The sequence below is a fragment of the Manacus candei genome, unplaced genomic scaffold (genome assembly GCF_025592945.1).
Source record: "Manacus candei isolate 608988 ecotype Guabito, Panama unplaced genomic scaffold, ASM2559294v1 h1tg000008l, whole genome shotgun sequence".
NCBI lineage: Eukaryota > Metazoa > Chordata > Aves > Passeriformes > Pipridae > Manacus > Manacus candei.
In genome coordinates this window covers 13944718-13965752 of record NW_026138056.1, presented here as the reverse complement: position 1 = coordinate 13965752, position 21035 = coordinate 13944718, and the positions used below count along the sequence as shown (strand labels likewise).

Below are 21035 nucleotides of genomic sequence, written 5' to 3'. Positions count from 1 at the left end.
AGTATCCTGGTTTTTCTCCAGCTGTAATGCTGAATTACTTGCTGGTAAACCAAGTTTTTTGCAGCATGTAAGAATTTATTTTAACCACAAGTGATAGCAAATGCAGTGAAAAATATCTTGGAAGTATGCTAAAATTACCTGGTACTTTCTATAAACCTGGGATTCTATCACATACATATTAAAAATTTGCTAATAGTTTGTTCTAGAGTTAGTCTTTATCTCTCCCATCTGTCTGCCTCATAATTTAAAGGCCTTTGTCCCCCCAAGACTATTAAATCACACAGTACCAGTCAGTGCTTTCCTCCTGAGGGCGAAACTTCCAAGATGTAACATCTCCATTGGGTATTTGCATTAATTAATCGTCTTCACTGATATTGTAGGGCATGGAGCACAAGGCAACTGTAATAGCTACTGATCAATAATGGACACGTCTACAATGTTTTTTGCACTTAAATGTATTAATTCATCTCTGATGCTTCAGTACTTTTACCATTGTAATAGTGTTTTGTTGAGAGATATCCATAATGCACCGATGTTTTTTAGGAGCTACTTGTGAACACAAGGGTGGAAATTAATGTAAACTGGGTCAAATCTGAGTGCGTACATGGGTTCTAGAGTCTGTATTTGTGGTGCTTAAATACTGAATGAACAAATACTTGAAGACTCTGTCAGTAAATGTAATTTTTACTTGGGGCACGTTTTGTTGTTTTATGAGGATGTTATTTTTTTGTGTTTGAGTTATTGTCCATTTTTCTTGTAGTTGATTTGAAAGAATGCCTTCAGTCTGCAGAGTTTATCAGTAGCACTGATGGGAACTTCAAGATTCTAGAGGATGGTTCTGTGTACACAACATCTGCTCTTTCTTTGTCTGCTGAGAAAAAAACTTTTACCATATTACTTAAAGACATTCAAGAACAAGTTGAAAAGAAAATACATGTTAGCTTAGTGGAAGAAGAAAAGAAGGTGAGCTTCTGATTTCAAGATACCTTACTTATTTGAAATTCTGTTTCACAGAGTACAGCTTCATGCTGGGTGACTGTAGTTGACTTTTGGAATTCAAATAATAGGGCAAAATACTGGTACAGAGTGTAATTTTATTTAGCAGATGTTGATTACTGGGTTTCTTAAGTCAGCAGATTGCTTTTCTCAAAGGGGAGATACTAGCAAGTAGTTTAATCAGGAATGTCAAGAATCTTAAAAGCCATGTTTGAGGAATTAAAGCAGATTTTATTCATGCAAAGTATTACAGCAAATGAAAAAACTTGGAATACTATCATAGGTATAATCAGAAATTAAGACCTTGGAAAAAAAAAAGGATCCGTAGGAGGACTGCAACGGAGGGGGGGGAAGATGGAGACACAAGACGGCAGTTAAACAAAAATATACATGGTTAAGAATAAATGGATATATTCTTATCTGTCTTTTTATCTCCTGGACCCAGACACAGAAGACCAGGCATGCTAGAGATACAGTTCTCAAGCGAACCAAAAGAAGGTGGGGCCCTATTCCATCCGTTATGATAGAGAACTCACTGGGACCTTTTCCTCTACAAATTCAGCAGGTACGTTTTATACAACCCCCAATTTTATGTCCCAAGCTAGTTTTTTATGTGACTTTGATGATGAAGAAGAAAATGAGCTGTCTTGTGTTCCCTACTGATGTTCCTGCTATTACTCCTCTGTCTTGTTCTGTCCTGTTCATTGTATATCTCATGGTCTTGTAGCTGAGATAACTTGTGATCATAGTTGTTGGAGTGAACTGGAATTGTGCAAGAGTTGAAAAAAAGGAGAGCAGCATACTATCAAAGAGAGCTCTTTTGTCCTGGAAATCACTGAAGTGTATAATTACAAAAAAAACCCACCAACAAACAACCCTCCACTAAACGTTGCCCAGAAAGAGGTTTTGTAAACACAGACTGGGGTAAATTTTACCTGCATGTCTTCATCCTTTCTGGAGCTTGAGGTGTATGCCTTCAGCCTTGAAGACTGAATATGGCCTGTGTTATTTGGAACAGTACTTACTGGAAGAAAACAAGTAGGCGTGAAAGAGAAATGAAAGAACTGAAGTTATCATAGATCTATCTAGCCTTCTCTAGATTACAGAGTGGCTGGGAGCAGATGTGTAGAGACAAGTGTAATAACAGAGTCTGTGCAGAGCAATCATTCTTCTAATCTTACCTTCCTAACTTCTGGCATCCAGTAGGTAAGGAAAGTATTTTTGTAGAAGAGTATTTATAAATAGATAACTAATGTTACCTCCTTAGTGCTTGTAATGAGATGCAGAGAAGCTGTCTGAATTGGCATATGTCTGGACTATACTCTAGGTCGTCTTCCTTCCTCCTCTCCTTTCTCTGCCTGCTCTACTTTTTCTTCTCTAGTTGCAAACCAGCTCATTCTCAATGAATGCAATAAAAATAAAATCTCTTGATCAGGACAAGGATGTGCCTTGTATATGCAGTATTCTAGAGAGATTAGATTTCAATATTTTTTTTTTTTGCATACTGTCATTTCTTTACTTGTTTGATAGTTCTAAACATTTATGAGTTTTATGAATTAACTCCCCTTCTCATGTACACACATTATAAAGGAAGGCAGTTACATGGCAGACTGTTCTCCTATTCTGTGAAATTTAAGCTGCTACGGAAGTAAATCAAGTTTGGTGGTTTTTTTTTTTTTAAGAATTCCTGTTTGTGCTAAATGTGATAATGAAAAGGGGGAAATGTATTAAAATGATCCTGCTGTTTTTCCTTGGACTTAAAAACATCTTCTTATAGGTCCAGTCAGACACAGCTCAGAACTACACAATTTATTATTCTGCAAGTGGACCAGGAATTGATCAAGATCCAAAGGGTTTATTTTACATAGAAAGAGAAACTGGAAATATCTTTGCTACTCGTGCAGTAGACCGGGAACAATATCCAAGCTTTCAGGTACAGGCCTAAGTTGTGTAAATATGATTACTTTTTTTTTTTTCTCTCTGTCATGCATTTATTTGACAACTGGGTTACAGGGGAAACTAGCAGCAGACAAGGTGTGGAATCAGCTCTTTGTTCTGAGTAATATCCTTGGTGTTGAAGAGATGAAATCAGTGACCAAAATAACTGGTCATCTAGACTTTGAGAATAGTTTTGCTTTTCACTGCTTAGACTAATTACAGCATAAAGGTAGTGGGCTATTTGGTTTACATCACTTTTAGGAAGAGTTTTTAAGGGGAGGTTGAAAAGGTCTACAAAACCCAAAATAATTATAAACACTAGACAGCTGTGGTTTTTTGAGTCTCTCCCAAGCTGTTCAGTTCTGATATTTTGTTAACAAGGTGCACTGCTCTCTCTACTGGCTGAGAAGTGTAAGAAGGCGATTAGTAGAAACCCCTTCTAGTTAGGTAATTTCGCTGCATTTTATTGGATTATGTTATAATGGACAAATTGCTGTCATTCTTGGTTTTGCTTTAAATAGCAATATTTGTGTATAAATTCTGGTAATGCTGAGATTGCCTCATAAACACCCGGAAAAAAATGCGTTCAAGAGATTTGGAAAAAGTCTTTGATAGAGTTGGGGGGATGTCAGGAAGAAAGTGATTCAAATATTTGTAGTGTGAGGAATGGAAAGGGGGAAGATTAGAAGCATTTAAAGGTTTTGTGTTGCTGTCACTCTTAAGATACCTGTCACTTTCCCTTCCATGTGTCTGAAGAGTCTGGTCTTGAAAAGGGTATGCTGTTCACATTGTTTTTTATTTTATTGGCTCTTTCATTGAAGTAAAAGTGTAATAATACTGCCTGTTGCTTAAGCACTGAATTTACATCCTCCAGATCATTTGCTTTGCAACCACTCCAGATGGTTATTCACCAGAAGTACCACTTGTGCATACAATCAGGATAGAAGATGATAATGATAATGCTCCATATTTTACAAAAGATCTGTTTGAGTTTTGTGTCCCTGAAAATTCCAAGCCTGGTAAGAATTGTTTTAAATCTGTGAACACACCACTACTCAACCTTTTAATGAATTTCAATGAGATTTCCTGAGGAGTATTTTGTTACAGCAGAGACTGAATTTGCAAAGAGCAGCTCAAGATTTCTTAATTATTAGAAATTCCAAAATGTCATCTCCATCATAGTGAAAAATATTGTTAAAAGAAATTTTTAAAAACTGAGATGATTCAGTGTTCTGAAATGGTGTAAGAATTTCAGAACATTATTATTTTTATTTTATACAAAAAATCTGTTTCCCTGAAAAGTTTTTAGAAGTTTCCTAAATAACTAAAAAGGCGGTATTCTAAGGTGTAAAATGCCTTTGGTTAAGCTTGCAGCGTTTGTCCAAGCTAATGAACTAAGGTGAGACTTTTCCTGGGAGAGGTGGAGAAAGTCTTGCTTCTGCCCATAGCTGTAAAAGGCTGGGATTTGCCTGTTACTGACTTTCATGTGTCTGTGTAACAGGCAACAAAAGCAGGGAGAAGAAAGGTGGACCCCAGACAATAAGGAATGTGAAAGCCATGGTTTGCCATTCCTCGCCCATCTCCTAGGGTAGGGCTGTAGGGTGGGGAAAGTCTAACTTGCTTCACAAAAAAGGAAACAAAGTGTCTTCCCCATCACCCCAAAAAACCAGTTGCATTTCGTTCTCTAAGCTGCTTTACTTCTTACTGTGTGAGTTCCTGATTTAAAGTGAAGTTCCAAAACCAGTGGGGCTATGGGGAGGAGGTATAGCAGTGTTCGTGTGACGGGGTAGTGCAATTTGAATCAGGTCAGAAAGCTCCTGAACCTCCTCGTCCATCCCCTGGCAACACCTTTTCAACTGTTTTAGAGATGCTCAATTAGAAGTCACTGTCAAAAACACTGACTGAAATGTAAACTTGCAGTGTTTCTTTGGATTGTTCTTTCTGACAGCTGCAATAATCACAACTTTGTCTAAGAAGGCAAAAAAAATACCCGGAGGGTTAAATTAGATAATTTTACACTAATACTGTTTTTTTACGGCTATTTACTGTGTTTTAAATATTATTTTAATTTATAACTAAATGACCAAGTAGCTATTTTCATGTGTTTAAAACAGAAATACCTGTTCAAATAGTTTTTTTTATTATATGCAGATTTTTCTGGAACTAAAAATTCCTGTATTGTGTTTACAGGTGTTGTTGTTGGACAAGTGACTGCAGAGGACAGAGATGAGCCTTATACTCTGCATACTACATTGAAATACCGCATTGTGTCACAAAATCCACCAATTACTCCAGCATTTTCTTTACATGGTGACACCGGTGTCATTTCTGTATTGCTGCCGCAGCTGGACAGAGAGGTGATCTTTCCTGAAGCCTCTTTAATGTCTTATCTAGTGCACAGAGAGATAGCTTCTTAACCCCTCTCTGCTCTGCCCTTGTGAGACCCCACCTGGAGTACTGCATCCAACTCTGGGGTCCTCAGCACAGGAAGGACATGGACCTGTTAGAGCAGGTCCAGAGGAGGGCCATGGAGATGGCTGGAGATCTGGAGCAGCTCTTCTAAGAAGACAGGCCTGGGGAAGAGAAAACTCTGGGGAGACGTCATTGCAGCCTTTTATTACTTAAAGGGGAGCTTATGAGAAAGGAGAGTGACTTTTTGCATGGGCAGACAGTGTTGGGACAAAGGGAAATGGTTTTAAACTAAAAGAGGAGAAATTTAGGTTAGAGGTTAGGAAGAAATTCTTTACTCAGAACGTACAGAGGCACTGCAACAGGTTGCCCAGAGAGGTTGTGGTTGCCCCATCCCTGGAGGTGTTCAAGGCCAGGTTTTACAGTATCCTGAGCAAACTGATCTAGTGAATGGAATCTCATGGTAGATTGGAACTAGATGATCTCTCTATGGTCCTTTCCAACCCAAGCCTTTCTATGGTTCTATGAATTGCTTGCATGAGAATCACCGTATACAGCTTCTGTTACCCACTTTTGTTACCCTCTCTAAGGAGCTTCTGAAGCTTTTCAGAGACCTCTAATTAGTCCAGAGAGTTTCTGCATAGATCTACCGTATTCTATCTAACCTTGGCAGGGGACTTCCCCATGGCTCTGCTGTTTGACCTATGGATTTTTACTCTGTCTGTGTCCATGAATCCTGTAAGCCACTCTTTCCTCCTAATTAAGTTCCATTTGCTGTGCCTCTTGCTTCCTTACGGAGATGAACCAGTTTCTCTGGAAGTAGTCACTTATCCTATATTCGACAGAAATATCTCCAGTATTTGAAATCTAAACAATAATATAACATTTTCTAAAATTAGGGTGCCAACCATTTATTCTTATCAACTAGCTTTTGAGCAAATAAGATACAGGATTTTTTTTTTTTTATAGAATGTCACGTGAGAGATTTTTTACACTAGAAAAAACTGACAGGCGCATGTAATTCAAAATAATATTTCTTGCATAAGACAATCATTCTAGAAAAGAACGTTGCTACAGGCACATCTTTTCTAAAGATAAAAAGAATTACTTTATGATATATTTATGTTGTTTTGTTTCATGGCTAAAAATCCACATAAACAGCATGTTGCAAAATTTGCACTTGCAGGTACAGTGCTCAACTTTTTTAACAAGAGAAAAATGCAGTGTTCCGAAGCATCACTGTGACTACTAAAGAAGCTGTCACAGTGACTACTTGAGGGAAGGAAGGGAGGATTGAAAAATTAGTCCACTCCATATCTTTTAAAGATAAACTTATGAAATTGAACAGGAGATTTCTTTCCTGCACCAGAGAAAATGAATGGTGCTTCCAGGCGTTGGGAACTGGAGTTACTGTCTTGATTTACAAACTCCCTCATTTTGTGCCTCATCTATCTTACTATGTTGTGTCCTGTCCCCTACTCCTCTGCCCGCACCATTTCCCCTCCCCGGGTCCTCTTTTCTGTGGTTGTTCAGGTACTAGCAAGGCTAAAAAAAGCTTTCTGCTGTTGACTTGTTGACTCAAGTCAGTGATTTAAGTGAGCTGCTTATCAGGGAACCCCTTGGAACTGATAAGGACACTGACTCCTTCAATACCAGACCTTGCCAAATGGCAGGCATTGCCTTATCATGTATAGCCCAAACAGAGGCTGATTGCAGCACTGTTTTTTGTTCATCCTTAGTGAAACAAGGGGCGTACACTGAAACGCATTACCTCCTGGCAACCTAAGGGAATACTCTGTTGCTTCAAAGGAAAGACATAAATAGCAGGTGAAGGTGCCTCATCTGTATTTTCCAAAACTTCAGGTTTTGGAAAATAATGCTGACATTGTGAGAAGCTTTATTTGATACAGGATATATCCTGCATGTTGCCCACAGAAACTGAACTCAGTACTGCTTAGCCACCAAAAAGCATTTTGCTGCTTTTCCTTTTGGAACTATATGGTAGAAAGCCCCGAAGCTAATTGCCTCATTTTGTTGGGGAGTGCTGAATTAAGAGCAGAGTTGTGGAGCAGGGGTGAAATATTTAGTTCTACTCTTGTATGTAACTATGCGATTAAAAAAGTGAGCATGTCAGACTTCTGTATGCTTTTATTTTTCTTTTCAGCTTGTTCCCAGTTACACTTTGTTAGTTGAAGTGAGAGATATGGCAGGTCAACCTTTTGGTTTGTGCACTACAGGAACAGTGGTTGTAAAAATCGAAGATACAAATGACAATGCACCATCCTTTAAACAGATACAAGTAAGTGCATAAATGAATTGTCAGTATAATGATTTAAAAAAAAAGGACTATTTTCATCCCCTTTCTAATTTCCTGATGGACTGACCTTCAGATGAAGCCTAATGCCCTAAGACAGTTAATGCCAATATAGATGTTTCAGAATCCCCTGTTGGTTGTTGTGCTGTTTGGTAATTAGACCTATTGGTATATGAGTTGTTTTGAGTCATTTACCTCATGCATATTGGGAGAAAGCAGATGTAACTCTTTCATTCACTTCTCCTGCAGTGCATGGATTTAGAAATCCCATAATTTAACCATTTTTTTGTGGGGGAAAAACAGATTCACTCCTAAGCATCGTCATGACTGCATTACCATTTGACCAGCTTTTGGCTACTTCTGTGTTGCAAATGAAAAAGCACTTGTCAGTGAAGTAGATGCAAGGATTTTCACTGAGATTCCTGTGATTTTCCAGCATATTTTTTTCTTCTATAGAAGTATTTAAGCCACTTCTTGTTCACTAATAGCTGTAACTCAGCCTTATGGCTTTGCTTATTCCTGCCATCTGTATGATTCAGGACAGAGAGTATGTCTCAAAAACCATGTACATAGCTCAAATACCACAGGAGATTTTGTAATATGAAATTTATGAAAAATAATTCATTATTCCTGAGGAATACATGTACTTTACCTTTTGCCTTCACTACTGTAGAATATCGTCAGTAATATTAATTGACATTTTTTCTCTTATTTGCTCTTCTTGACCTCGTAGAGAATAACAAAGCTCTTTAAAAAGATAAAGATAAGAAAAGCCCTTTTATCCTTTGCCATCTAAGTAGAGAAGATGTATTTCATCCTTTTTGGCTTTTCTTCAAGTTCTTGTGGTTAGTTTGGAGATATATATATATGTGTGTGTGTATATATGTGTATATGTATATATGTGTGTGTATATATATATGTGTATATATTTATTTTTTTTTTTTATTTGCCCAATACTCTTTCTAATTCTCAGTTTGATCATGTTGTATGTAAATTAGAATCTATAGCTTGTGTAAGTGAGGGGAACTGTGCTAATTTACCTTTCCTGGAAGAAGAATTCTAGAATTAATTATGTCAATGACAGTTTGAGTGTATGAAGAAGCTGAGATTTCAACTGTGCTAGCAGGAAAGGGTTACTGTTTGACCTAGGATATAAGGGAGGAGTGGGGAAGATACGATAATGCATGAAAACAAAACAAATCATTTCAGCACTTTGGTAAATTGACCCCTTGGGTTTAAGTAGTGTTATTTAAATATGGTGTTCTTCAGTCCTCCATCGTGGAACAGTATTCTCTGATTTAAATTATTTTTTTTTTTTTGATATTCCAAGTATGAAACGCGAGTGGAGGAAAACAGAGTGAGTGTAGAAATACTGAGAGTCTCTGTTGTTGATCTTGATGAACCTGGTTCACCTGGCTCAGGAGCAGTGTATGAAATTATAAGAGGAAATGACGATCAGGCCTTTGAAATTACAACAGACAAAAACACAAACGAAGGAATACTATGTGTTGTCAAGGTAAGTAAAAGCTGGAGGGAAAATTTATGTTTCTTCAGGTTTTACTTTTAATAATATAGGAGTCATTTTTATTCAAAGAATATCTGTAACTGTAAGGTTTATCAGACTTTTGAGCTGAACACTCTTCTAGAGCAGATTACACACAGCGATTGAGGCTTGTGTATGGTACATAACCCGCAAAGTTCACCTTCCAGACTACTGCTCAATGTTGTGTGCTCAGAATCCAAGGAATTTCCTCTAGTTTGTCATTTCAGAAGAGCTTGGTGCTTTTGCCTTGTTCTACAGTTGTTATTTAGATTTAGGGATGTAATTTGAGGAATGCTTCGTGGCTGTTTTTTTTAACAGAGGCAGGAGAGTGGCAAAGGAGGGGAAGGTTGAGCACCTTCTCCAGTCTTGTTCTCTCTTGGAGTTGAATTAAACTTATTATGTCAGCATAAAACTCTCCAGAATTTATTTTGCAGTGTAGTGACTTGTGGTTTGCTTTTCTGGGCGTGAGAGAGTACACGTACACTATTTTGTGTATTAGTTTAGTTACTTGTTATACCCAGTACTTTACAGATGTGAGGTAAAAGATCCATGGCATCTGTGCTCCAGCACATCCCTTTGCCTTTTCATACCTCTTTTTCATCATCTGTTAAAACTGCTTTAAGAGGTAACTTCTCAGGAGCAGAGAATATTAATGTTAAAATTTGAAGATGTAGAGGTAGAGCTGCCAGTAATATTTTTTTAGTTATTTATTATGGTTTTTTTTACCAGTAATCATTAGAACTTTTTCTTAAGCTCTGTCCCTGGTATATGAAGACAGTTGAAATTTCTTATCTTTATTGTAATGCTGTAGTAGAGTAGAGAGTATTGTGACTTCAGGATAAAATTAGCTCTATTAAAAGCATATGATGACCTTGGAGAAAAATGGTAGGTCTGAAGAATAAATGGTAACTACTTACTGTCAACCCTATAGATTCAGATGTATTTGTAGGTACTGGAAAGAAGTGTGATTGATTAGTGGTGGAAAGGAAATGTATGTAAGCTAAAATAATAGCCAACTAGATATGGAAGAGGAAAATACCTCACCACATCTAATTGTTTTCTCAGTTCTACTAGTAATTCAGTAACAGAATATTCATATAAAATTTGGCAGGGGTGCTGCTTGTCATATTAGGGGTATTTCCTCAGGCTCTTTTCTTTGACTAACATTTTTTTCAAAAAATCGTGTCCCTTTACTGTGTCTCAAAATGGATGTTCAAGAAGGATAGCTGGTTTCTTTTGTAAATAAGTGTGGTATGGTTTTATCTACTTAATAATTCAGCAGTGAAAGCAATACCAAGTTTTATATTTGTTTGAAGGAAAAAAAAAACAACACCCCACCTTTGTTACAGGGACTGGACTATGAAAGTGCCAAGCAAAGGGTCCTTGTCATTGGAGTCAACAATGAGGCACCCTATCTGCTGGCACCACATTCACAACAACTTTCCCAGAGCACCTGCTCTGTTACAGTGCACGTCCTGGATGTGGATGAGGGACCAGTGTTTAAACCATGTCTGTTGCGCTTAGATGTTAAAGAATGTGAAGATATTGGGACGGCTATTGGGAGATATGTAGCAGAAGATCCAGAAACTGGAAATAGTGAAGGCATAAGGTATGAAACAACTTTACCTACTAGTTTTTTTGGAGTACAGCATGAGTGGGATACAGGAAAGGGGAAAAAGTTGTTGGTGCTGTATATATGTGTGTGCACCTGCACGCCTGTGAGAGTGTATATGAATACATGTATCTAAATATTTATGTCTGTACATATGCGTGTGTATATATGTTTGGGATCTTTAACAAGACAAATTATTCTTGGCAGGTACCGGATACCACCTGGACAATGTAATTGGATCAACATAGATGACAAATCGGGTGAAGTCAGAACTGTTAAAGTCTTGGACCGAGACATAGGAGAAATGAGACGAGGCCAATGCAATATCACAGTCCTTGCAATAGACAGAAGTGAGTACTAAATGTTGTTGGCATTCTTTGTGGTCTGTAACAGATGTTTATGAGCAAATTTAGTGTGGGGACAACTTTAGTGGTTCCGACTAATGGCCCACCTAGTCCATTGTTGTGTCTTTGGGATAGCTCCATCAAATGCTTAGGGAATATTACACAGCAGAGAAAGCCTTTAGAAAATCAGGGCAAATTCTCAGTGTTTTGGAAAGTTATCTGTCCCCATTTAAAATCCTCTAGTAATTTTAAATTGAGAGATTTTCCTGTGGATTGTATTCTTCTATTCCTCGACTGTTGTTTTTTAAGTGATAGCACCTGGCAGCTGTGAACTTGTCAACAGGGAAAGTTGAGAAAACTTTTGGAAAAGAAATTGTTGACATTGCAGCTAAAAATTCTATGTCCCAGTTTGCATATTAAATATAAATAATATGAATTTCTGTTGTTTAGAATTTCTGTTGTTTAGAATTTCTGTTGTTTATAAAGATGATATATGAATCTGCAATCAATTGTTTCTAGAGAAAGGATTAAAAAGTAGTCTTGATGTAATTTCACTGGAATGCATATACATGCATTGACCATTTGTGTACTGAAAAAAATGGAATTAGGAGGAAGAGCTCATTCAATTCTTGCACGTAGATTTTGGTGGCAGTGCCACTGATGAACTCTGCTACTGCATGGTGACTTAGAGGGCAGAGGACAGAAAGAAACCCCACTGTTTCTTAAAGTGTTTGTATTCCCAGAAGAGGTGAGAGCAATGAAAGTATAATTTATTTTCTCCTTCCAGAAGTTAAAAGGCTGGAGATCTTCACTTTTTGCTTTTTACTCTGATTGTCTTAGTGTCCTTTACTCCTGGTTTATGGGCTCTTCCGCCTCTATTCCTCCTGTTAGAACGCCGTGTATTCCCACAGAGATACACGTGGTCAACAAAATACATTGTCTGCACATGCAGAATATGAAGATTTGGGAGCTGTTGATTTATCTGCATCCAGCCAAGCAAAGAGAAGCAGCCAAGAGAGAGCCCTCTCTCTGGCTAAATCAGCAGTTGCTTTCCATCTTACTTCTAAACTTCGATGTTACAGTTGATGATATTTTATTGTGAAAGTTTGGACTAGGAATTAATATGCGAATGTTAGAAGTAAGTGCTGAAACTAGTTATTTTTGTCTCACAGATGGTAAAACAGGCACTGGAACAATTCAGGTTTGCATCGTGCCCGGGAACAAGAATTTCCCACGAATCGCTCAGACAGACTATATAATGTGCAGAGACAGAGAACCAATCTGCCTTACTGCACAGGATGATGATGAGGCTCCGTACAGCACACCCTTTGTGTATCGCATAACTGACCGTAACTTGGCTTCCATGTGGAAGATAAATGCACAAAACGGTACGTTAAGACTTGTTCTCCTCATTTAGCTGTAGGTTAAAAGGTGCTGAAAGTATAAATCCTTCCACGATGTAGTTTTTTTGTCACCCCATTTAATCTAGCTTTAAACTAATGCGGATCTGGTGGCAGTATAGCTGCAACAGAAGGGAAGATTGTGGTTACGGTCATATTTGTGACAACTGAGTTGCAGGTATTGTTGACACTAGATCTACTTTTGTCATTTTTTTTACAGATAATTGTGCATATCTTTCACCAAAGGGTGATATTCCATTTGGAATTTATGATATTCCTGTAAGTGTGATGGATAACGGAGGAAAGGTAGGAGAGTCCACTGTAAGAGTTAACTTCTGTGATTGTGTTACTCCAACTGAATGCGATGGTAGGAGCCGTCAGCTTTCTGGTGGAAATGTTACTCTTGGTCTCTGGGCCATCCTTGCAATGATCTTAGGATCGCTGTTATTGCTGCGTAAGTACACTGTTTTTTTAAACACAAAATGCAAAACCACTTAATTTTTAAAATCAGCTTAGAGAAACTGATTCAAATTTAATTAAAACATTTTTTTATTTTGACAATTGTATAGCTCTCATCACTGATTTAATGTATCTGCTCTATTTGTGTCAGTATCACAGGCTTCTTGCTCTCATCTTGTGCTGTAGTTACTCTGTGGCTTTTTGTTTATTCATTTAAGTATATTTTGTGTAAGATGTTCTGTATGTTCATGCTATTGAGGCCAAAAAACCTGCATTCAGCACTTGAACCAAAAGAGGATGGTATTATAGTGCTTATCAGGTCAAGCAAAGTTTGTGAGTTCTAGAAACATATCTGTTTCTAGAAATGCTGAAATTAATTTCCTTGAGCGTTTTGTGATCTTTCTTGTGTTGTGAATTAAAACATGGAGTATCTGAGACATTGGATTTCACAAAGGATTTTGCAAGAACCCGTATTATCATAGAATCATAGAATATGCTGAGTTGGAAGGGACCCATCAGGATCATTGAGGCCCTGTATAGGACACCCCAAGAATTCCCATATTCCTGAGAGTGTAGTTCCAAATGCTTCTTGTACTCAAGACAGGCTTGGTGTTGTGACCACTTCCTTGAGAAGCCTGTTCTAGTGCTCAACCACCCTTTGGGTGAAAAACGTTTTCCTGATATCCAGCCTAAACGTCCCCTGATTCAGCTTCATGCGGTTTTCTCAAGTCCTGTCACTGGTCATGAGATTGAAGAGATCTTTACCTGCCCCTCCAATTCCCCTCACAAGGAAGCTGTAGACTCGGATAAGGTCTCCCCTCAGTCTCCTCTTCTCCAAGCTGAACAGACCAAATGACTTCAGTCTCTCCTCATACGGCTTCCCTTCAAGGCTGTCTTTGTTGCCCTCCTTTGGACACTTTCTAGTAGCTTTTAATCTTTTTTACATTGTGGTGCCCCAAACTGCACACAGTATTCAAGGTGAGGCTGCACCAGTGCAGAGCAGAGCAGGACAATCCCCTCCCTTGTCTGGCTGATGATGCTGTGCCTGCTGCTCCCCAGGACAGGGTTGGCCCTCCTGGCTGCCAGGGCACTGCTGACTCAGATTCAACTTGCCATCGACCAGGACCCCCAGATCACTTTCCGTGGCACTGCTTTCCAGCCTCTCATTGCCTAGTCTGTATGTACATGCGGGGTTGCCCCATCCCACATGCAGAAATGTTGAAGGACAGGTTGAATACTTCCAAAGCAGACTAAAAACTTAAATATATGTTGTGCAACTGGAGTTACCCAAAACCTAAAAGATTCTGAGAAGGGTAATATTGCAATTAACCAGTGAGATAGTGACAGTGATATGCAAAAGCAAAACCAGATAATTTTTTTTTACCAGAATCAGATATAACATCCTTTAAAATCACAGAGGACATTTTACAGTAAACTAGTATTTCAGAGTTTGCATTGTTTTTGTTTTTTTTTCTTACCTCTTTCTTCTCTGTGCTTTTCTGGTAGTAATTAAACTGTCCTGCTCCTGTTGAATCTCAGCAAGCTGTTCTTACTCAGGTAGATAGAAGACTGGGACCTGGACATGTTGTGAAAGCTAGATAGATCAATGTTTTATCTCAACAGGGCAGGTACCCAAATTTGTGATATAGCCCGAAGGTAGAATTTTCAGATGTGGGAACTCTCAGTAGAGGAACTGTGTGAAATGTCAGCTACCTTTCTGTCATTGCCTCTTGACTGCATCCCTTTTAAATGGATCCTTTATTTTGTTGGCTAGGTTTTACCCTGTGTATCCTGTACTCAGTGCTGTCATGGATGTCTTCTTCCCATCTGTCAGCATCAGGAAGCAGACTGCCAGAATCACTGGTGCTGATCTTGCTGACAGCTGATGCTACAGAAGCTAAATTAACTTGAAAGTGGCTCTTGGCCAGTTTTCACAGAAATTTTTGTTTTCAGACATCAGATTGCTCAGTGGGCAGTTAGGCAGAACTGTTCTGTTCCTTTGGGCTTCTTTATTTTTAAGCTAACAATTTGAAAAGTGAAGAAAAAAGAATGGTTCTCTGCATCAGAGGTGTTAGTTGTACATGATTCTTTTATGCAAAGTCATTTCTGGGTGAGTCTTCATGACAACAAAAAGTAGTATTATAGGAGGAATAAAATGAATGCAAGGAATTAAATAAGATTGTTCTGTAACATAATGCTGGAGGCCCTCAGGGTTCTGCTGACCTTTTGTGTGAAACAGAAGTTTCTGGTATTGAGACCTTTAGCTTGCATATTAGTTCCTTATGATATAATTTGACATCTGCATATTCACAGATGAAAAATGTCTTATGTACAACCTTGTTGTAGGCATAAGACATGATTTTTCACCTGGATCTGGTCTAAAGTTTTTGTTACTGTGAAATTGTGAAGTCACAATGCTTTCATAAAGGATACTTGCGTTTCTTTTGGGAAACCAAGATGTGTTTTAGAAGAACGAAATAGTTCAACAAGGCAGTGAAAACTCCATATACTTTTTGAAAAAAATGTGTATGTATACAGCTTTGTATATGGGCATTTTCGGAAATTAATTATTTTTTAAATAATTAATGCTTTGATGCTTAGGCATTTAAAATTCGCTATGCAATGTAAATAGATACCATAATGAAGTAAAGTTTATAGTATTGTTTCCTTTCCATAGTAATCCTGATCACAATTTGTGGCTGCTGTGGCCGTGGAGTAATGCACAGACAGGTGACTGATGATTGTGCCAATCACAATTTAATCATTTCAAACACAGAAGCTCCAGGTGAAGAAGTGATGGTAAGTGATGTCTGTTTGCTTCAATGTAGAAGCTTGTAATTAAGATGTCCAAAGCATTGCAATTTAAGGACAGGACCATATGCAAGTGAGTGATTTGGTAAAGGAATTAAGCAGTCAATGCAGGGATCATTAAATGCACATTGTCGTTTTACAAGAATTTGAAAATTCTTACTTTAGGCAGACTTGGTAGTACTATACATTTAAACATACCTTGTAGTCGTTAGCTTAACTTAAATTCTTCCAGATTTTAAGTGTTTGGTTGGAAGTTTCAGGTGAACCTTTTAACTACTTCAGTCACTTTCCACTATGAGATTAGATGGAAACTTGCTGTTTTGCTTGTGTTGAATACTGTTTATGGCAAAGCATTATTGTTTTTCCTTGGAGAAGGATTTTTAAATTTAGAAGGTAACTGTTGTAAATTGCAGGTACAATTTCTGACCTTCCCCTGAAAAATGACCCCAAATACAGTTGATTTCATGAACTGTCCATGTTCATGAAATTTTTTCTTACTTTTTGGCATTTTAGTCTGCCATGAACATCATTCGGTCAAGGACTGTGTTTGTACACAAGAATTTAGCTCTTCAGACTCTTCCTCTTTTCTGTTGTTCCCCACCTCCTGACATTGTCCTCCCTAAGAAAAGGAGATGAGTTTAAAAACAGTAGTTTACTTCATGTTGAAACCCAAGAAACCCTAAGAGTGACAAGTGTCAGATATCCTGTTGCCTGTGAAGCATAATGTAGTGCCATTATAAGCTAGTATATGGATTGTAGCACATTTAACTGGGATTAAAACTCAGTTATTGGATCTCATATCATATTTAAATGCAGATTTTCCCTCTTCCCCCTTGTCATTGTATCCTTTCCAAAGACGATTTACTGACCTTTTTTGCTAAGTACTAAGGATAGCCTTTTATTCAAAATATCACAGTGCAGAGATGGAGACTTCTTAATTTTCGGTTTTGACTGGTTTTGATTGCTGTTTTGTCTTTTGAATTGAAAAAAAAGGAGGAAAATGTATCCCCACTATTGCCTTTCTTTTTTTTTTTTTTTTTTTGTTAGGATCACAATATAATTCCTCTACAAAATACATGTGATCAAGGAGGTTATGGAGTGAAAACAGGAGATCAGCAAACATTTGAAGTGGTAAAAGGAAGAGGGCATACCTTGGAATCAGTCAAGGGAGCTGGACACCAGACTTTGGGATCAGTTGTAGAAGGAGGAGGACAGACTATGATGGACACATGTAGATACTCCTACTCAGAATGGCGTAATTTCACACATCCTCGTTTAGGCGAAGTAAGTAGTCTGAAACTGATTTATTTTTTGAAGTGTAGGTTATGGTCAATATATACAGACTTTTCAAGGAAGAGATGTAAGTGTTCTAGAAAGGTGGCTTTCTGGTTTTGGTTTCATTTAATTTTTCCTCTCCTTTGCTCATCTGCATCCCCTTTGGAATACCACCCTTTCAAGAAGTCATCCTTGACATATTTCAGACATTACTGTAAAATACTTTCTTTTCTTGGCTTAAACTATAGGCAGTGTGCTATTTTTCATCTTGAATATTTAATAATTTAGAATAATTACTGAAGCTTTTGTGAGTTTTTCTGGGAATGTGTTTGCTTTTATTCTAACTGCTTGCTTTATACTAATTTAAACCTCATGCTTACCTTAGCAATGGAGCAGGAATGAATGTACAGCATTAGAAATGCAGTCATTCCATGCCTTGGAGATCAAAAAACTCTTCACTACTTGCCTAACTAGTTATGTGTAAATCAGTTGTTTAATTTTGAGTGGATTTTAGTGGCTTGACAAGTTATTTAAACAGGTTCTTCCTCTTTTATTGTACATACATGACTAGTAGAAATGATTTCTTTATTAAATACTTATATTTTGTAGTCTTAATGATATAGACCAATCATGTGCATTTTTTGTATGTAGGAATCCATTAGAGGACACACTCTGATTAAAAATTAATCAATGAAAGGTAAATCAAAAAGAAATTATTTTTATGCAATATGTTTAGGATAACAATTTAAGAAAATAATAAGATATGTTCTCTTCCTATCCAGAAGGTGCACCTATGCAGACAGGATGAAGAACAGAAGCATTCTGAAGATTATCTCCTTTCATATAACTATGAAGGAAAAGGATCCTTGGCTGGCTCTGTAGGCTGCTGCAGTGATCAGCATGAGGAAGAGGCACTTGACTTCTTAGATCAGTTGGAACCCAAGTTTAGGACATTAGCAGAAACATGCATAAAAAGATAAATGTGCCTTTCACAGTGCTGAAAAAAACCTGTAAATAAGTGGTTGTCGTACTTTTGTGATATTAGGTATTTTTGAATTGACGGGGGAAGAGGTTTATAAAAATTTATATAGACTGGTGAGAGTGTAAGTAACTCTTGCTTTAAATTTACATTTTCTTATACTGGACACATTCCATCAAAATAAGAGACTCAAAATATTTTGTCTTTAGGTTAATATAATAATGCTAGTTCCTACTTAGATTACATTTTGCATTCTTCATGATTACTTAAAATGCAAAACTTGGTGTTCTTTTAATTAATTGTTCAGCTTCAAAGTTTTACTATATTTGGCTTTGGAGAAGGAAAGCTTTTTAACTCACTGTTTCTTTGTTTTCTTTTAATTTTATAGAAATGAAACAAGAACTTTGTTGGTGGATATCAAATTCCTTGTTAATTTTTAACTTATATGAACTGAGATACAAAATATTTTTTCATTTTGGACATAAGAATACTCATAAATATATTAGAAAACTTTACATTTTGGTTGAAAATTAAATATATATATATTGTATATATGTAAAATAATATTCAAAAATATATTTTTCTCCTAATGGGTTACCACCCATCAAACTTGCTATCCTAAGGGATTTATGGCATCACCACGTAGGGTATCAGCATTGTATGCAAGTATGTATTTTTCTTTTAGAGAAATAAAAGATCAAAAAAAAAAAATCACAAAATAGAGGTAACTATCATATTTCAAATGAACGCAAGACAAATCTCATGTTTACTTCACCTAAGTTTGTACCTCAGTTTCTTGTGAGTTTTGACATAGTATCATTGCAGAAAAATGATGACCATTGCTGAGAGTTTTGTCCAGTGTAGCTACGACTACCTTTCCATTTGCCCTGTTATGGACTTCATTAACTGTTTCTTTTTGTAAGTAGAACTTGACAGAAGATGCAGCTCAAATGGATTGAGCATATTATCCATTAATAATGTGTTTTAGAATATCTTTTTATTGAGATGCAAAATTACACTGGGATAAACTGTCTGTTTTGAGTGTAATATGTGGTAGTTGTAGAGGTGAGCATTTACAAACATCTCTGGCAGAAATCATCTGAATCCCATTTCTTATTTTACTAGATTAAGCATACATATACACTATATATACATATATATATACACACACAGACACACACAGAAAAGTCTGAAGTACCTTTGGCAGATGACAGTAGTGGGACCTGAATGCTGTCATAAGCAGCAGGTGGAATTTCACCTCTGCTTCCCAGATTTTAAATGTTTCTTTTTTTTTTTTTTAATATTTGCACTCCTGGTTAAGTAATTTGTCCTCTGAACTCTGGGAATTCTCTTGTGCCTTAAAAGAACATCTCAGTGCCTATGAGAAACTTGTGCAATTACTTATTTCTGTTGCTCTAATTCTGCTTTTAGGATTTGCTCTGTAAACATATGCCTTAGGGATATTTTTAAATATTTACTATAGCTAATGATCTGTAAAAGGAATAATTACTAACAGCCAAGAGTCATGATGCTCTAAATCTCAGTTGCTGCTGACTTACAGTGGTTGCAGTTCATTCCACACAAATTATGGTCAGTGAAAACCTATAATAATAGAAAAACTTACCAGTGTTATAAAATAGTACTTTCAAAACCTTATGTTTCACACTGTAAATGGGTTTCAGTGTATTTCTGGTAAGAACTGGCTGTGGTTAAGAACTTCATAGACCAATGCTCAATGTATTTTAGTGCATCATTTGAAAGTGGTAATGAATTCATCCTGAACTAGGTACACTGCCAGTGACAAGAGTGACAGTCATCAGCAGCAAAATACTAGATGAAAACCATAGTGTTATGAACTTACTTTATTCAAAGAATGTGTGCTAACACTACTCTTCTGAACACTGCTCTTCTTTATCACTAACATAAACAATTTTTTCTGTACGTGGACAGTCAGATCTGTGACTGATGTAAGTCAAGATTGCTCTGCTGATGCCAGTGAAGCTATGCTGACTTTATGCCAGGTGAAGATCTGTCCCCTGGTGATTATCTTGCTGCTTTATGTCCTGCATCTTTATGTTTAGTTATTTGCTATACACTTTTTAAGGTAATATTAATGTCTCCCCCTTCCTCTCAATGTTTGCTGGTGTTTTTGTTTGTTTGTTTTTTTAAATTATATAAAAATCCTATGGTTCAGAAGGACCTAGGATAAATAACAGACTGCACTCTTTTGAAAATTACTTGGAGGGTGGTGTAGAGGAGCCTCTGGGAGTATGGTTTCTTTCCTCATGAAATATAATAGTAATACTGTGCTAAAAGAACAGACCAAATTTTTATGAGCTGAAATTGAATTGGCATTGGCTGTTTTAAGTGGATGGTTGCTAACTTACCACCCTGGAATTAAAATAATAAATTATTTAAATCAGAGTAATGTTTTTCTAATCTAATTTGCCTTAAAAATGTTTTTGTTCTTTTTTACATTTCAACAAACATAGATAATTAGTTACTTTAATTTTTGTCCATTTTTAAACAAAGTAGAAATCTGAAATCACTTCTGCTTGTTTGGCTCTTTGAAAAATTAAAGTTCTGAATTGAACCAGCTATTTCTGTAAACGAAGAGTAGAAATGAGATACTTTAAAAAATGAATTGTAGAATGTTGTTTTCATTGTATCTTCTAAATATGTGAATGGGAACTTTGTATAAAGCATTAAAGTTTACAGATACCAAGTACCAGATAACATTTGTGTAAAGCTTACAAATGGAATATGTTAAAATGTATAATTCACTTGTTGTTACTGTCTTGAACCGCCTTAAAAATTGTGATTTCTTCTCTTCAACTAGGTAATTTGCAAACTACCTAGCAGTGTCAAAATTATCTTAACATCATATTTTTAGGTATATTTTGTACAACAGTGAGTAATAAATTTTTTTCAAAATAAAAGGATCTTCTACAAAAA

General features: G+C 36.8%; 1 protein-coding gene across 1 annotated transcript in view; it reads left to right on the top strand.

The window, feature by feature from the left end:
* The window catches only part of DSC1 (desmocollin 1), a 25739-nt gene extending 4704 nt beyond the window's left edge, over positions 1-21035 (top strand). The window contains exons 3-16 of the mRNA XM_051775051.1: positions 761-963; positions 1442-1561; positions 2774-2929; positions 3809-3953; positions 5125-5291; positions 7508-7642; positions 8988-9173; positions 10550-10809; positions 11020-11162; positions 12329-12544; positions 12777-13010; positions 15693-15814; positions 16874-17110; positions 17884-21035. Of these exons, the coding sequence (XP_051631011.1) occupies positions 761-963; positions 1442-1561; positions 2774-2929; positions 3809-3953; positions 5125-5291; positions 7508-7642; positions 8988-9173; positions 10550-10809; positions 11020-11162; positions 12329-12544; positions 12777-13010; positions 15693-15814; positions 16874-17110; positions 17884-18081 (2522 nt within the window). The 3' untranslated portion in view covers positions 18082-21035. The remainder of the gene's footprint in view (positions 1-760; positions 964-1441; positions 1562-2773; positions 2930-3808; positions 3954-5124; positions 5292-7507; positions 7643-8987; positions 9174-10549; positions 10810-11019; positions 11163-12328; positions 12545-12776; positions 13011-15692; positions 15815-16873; positions 17111-17883) is intronic.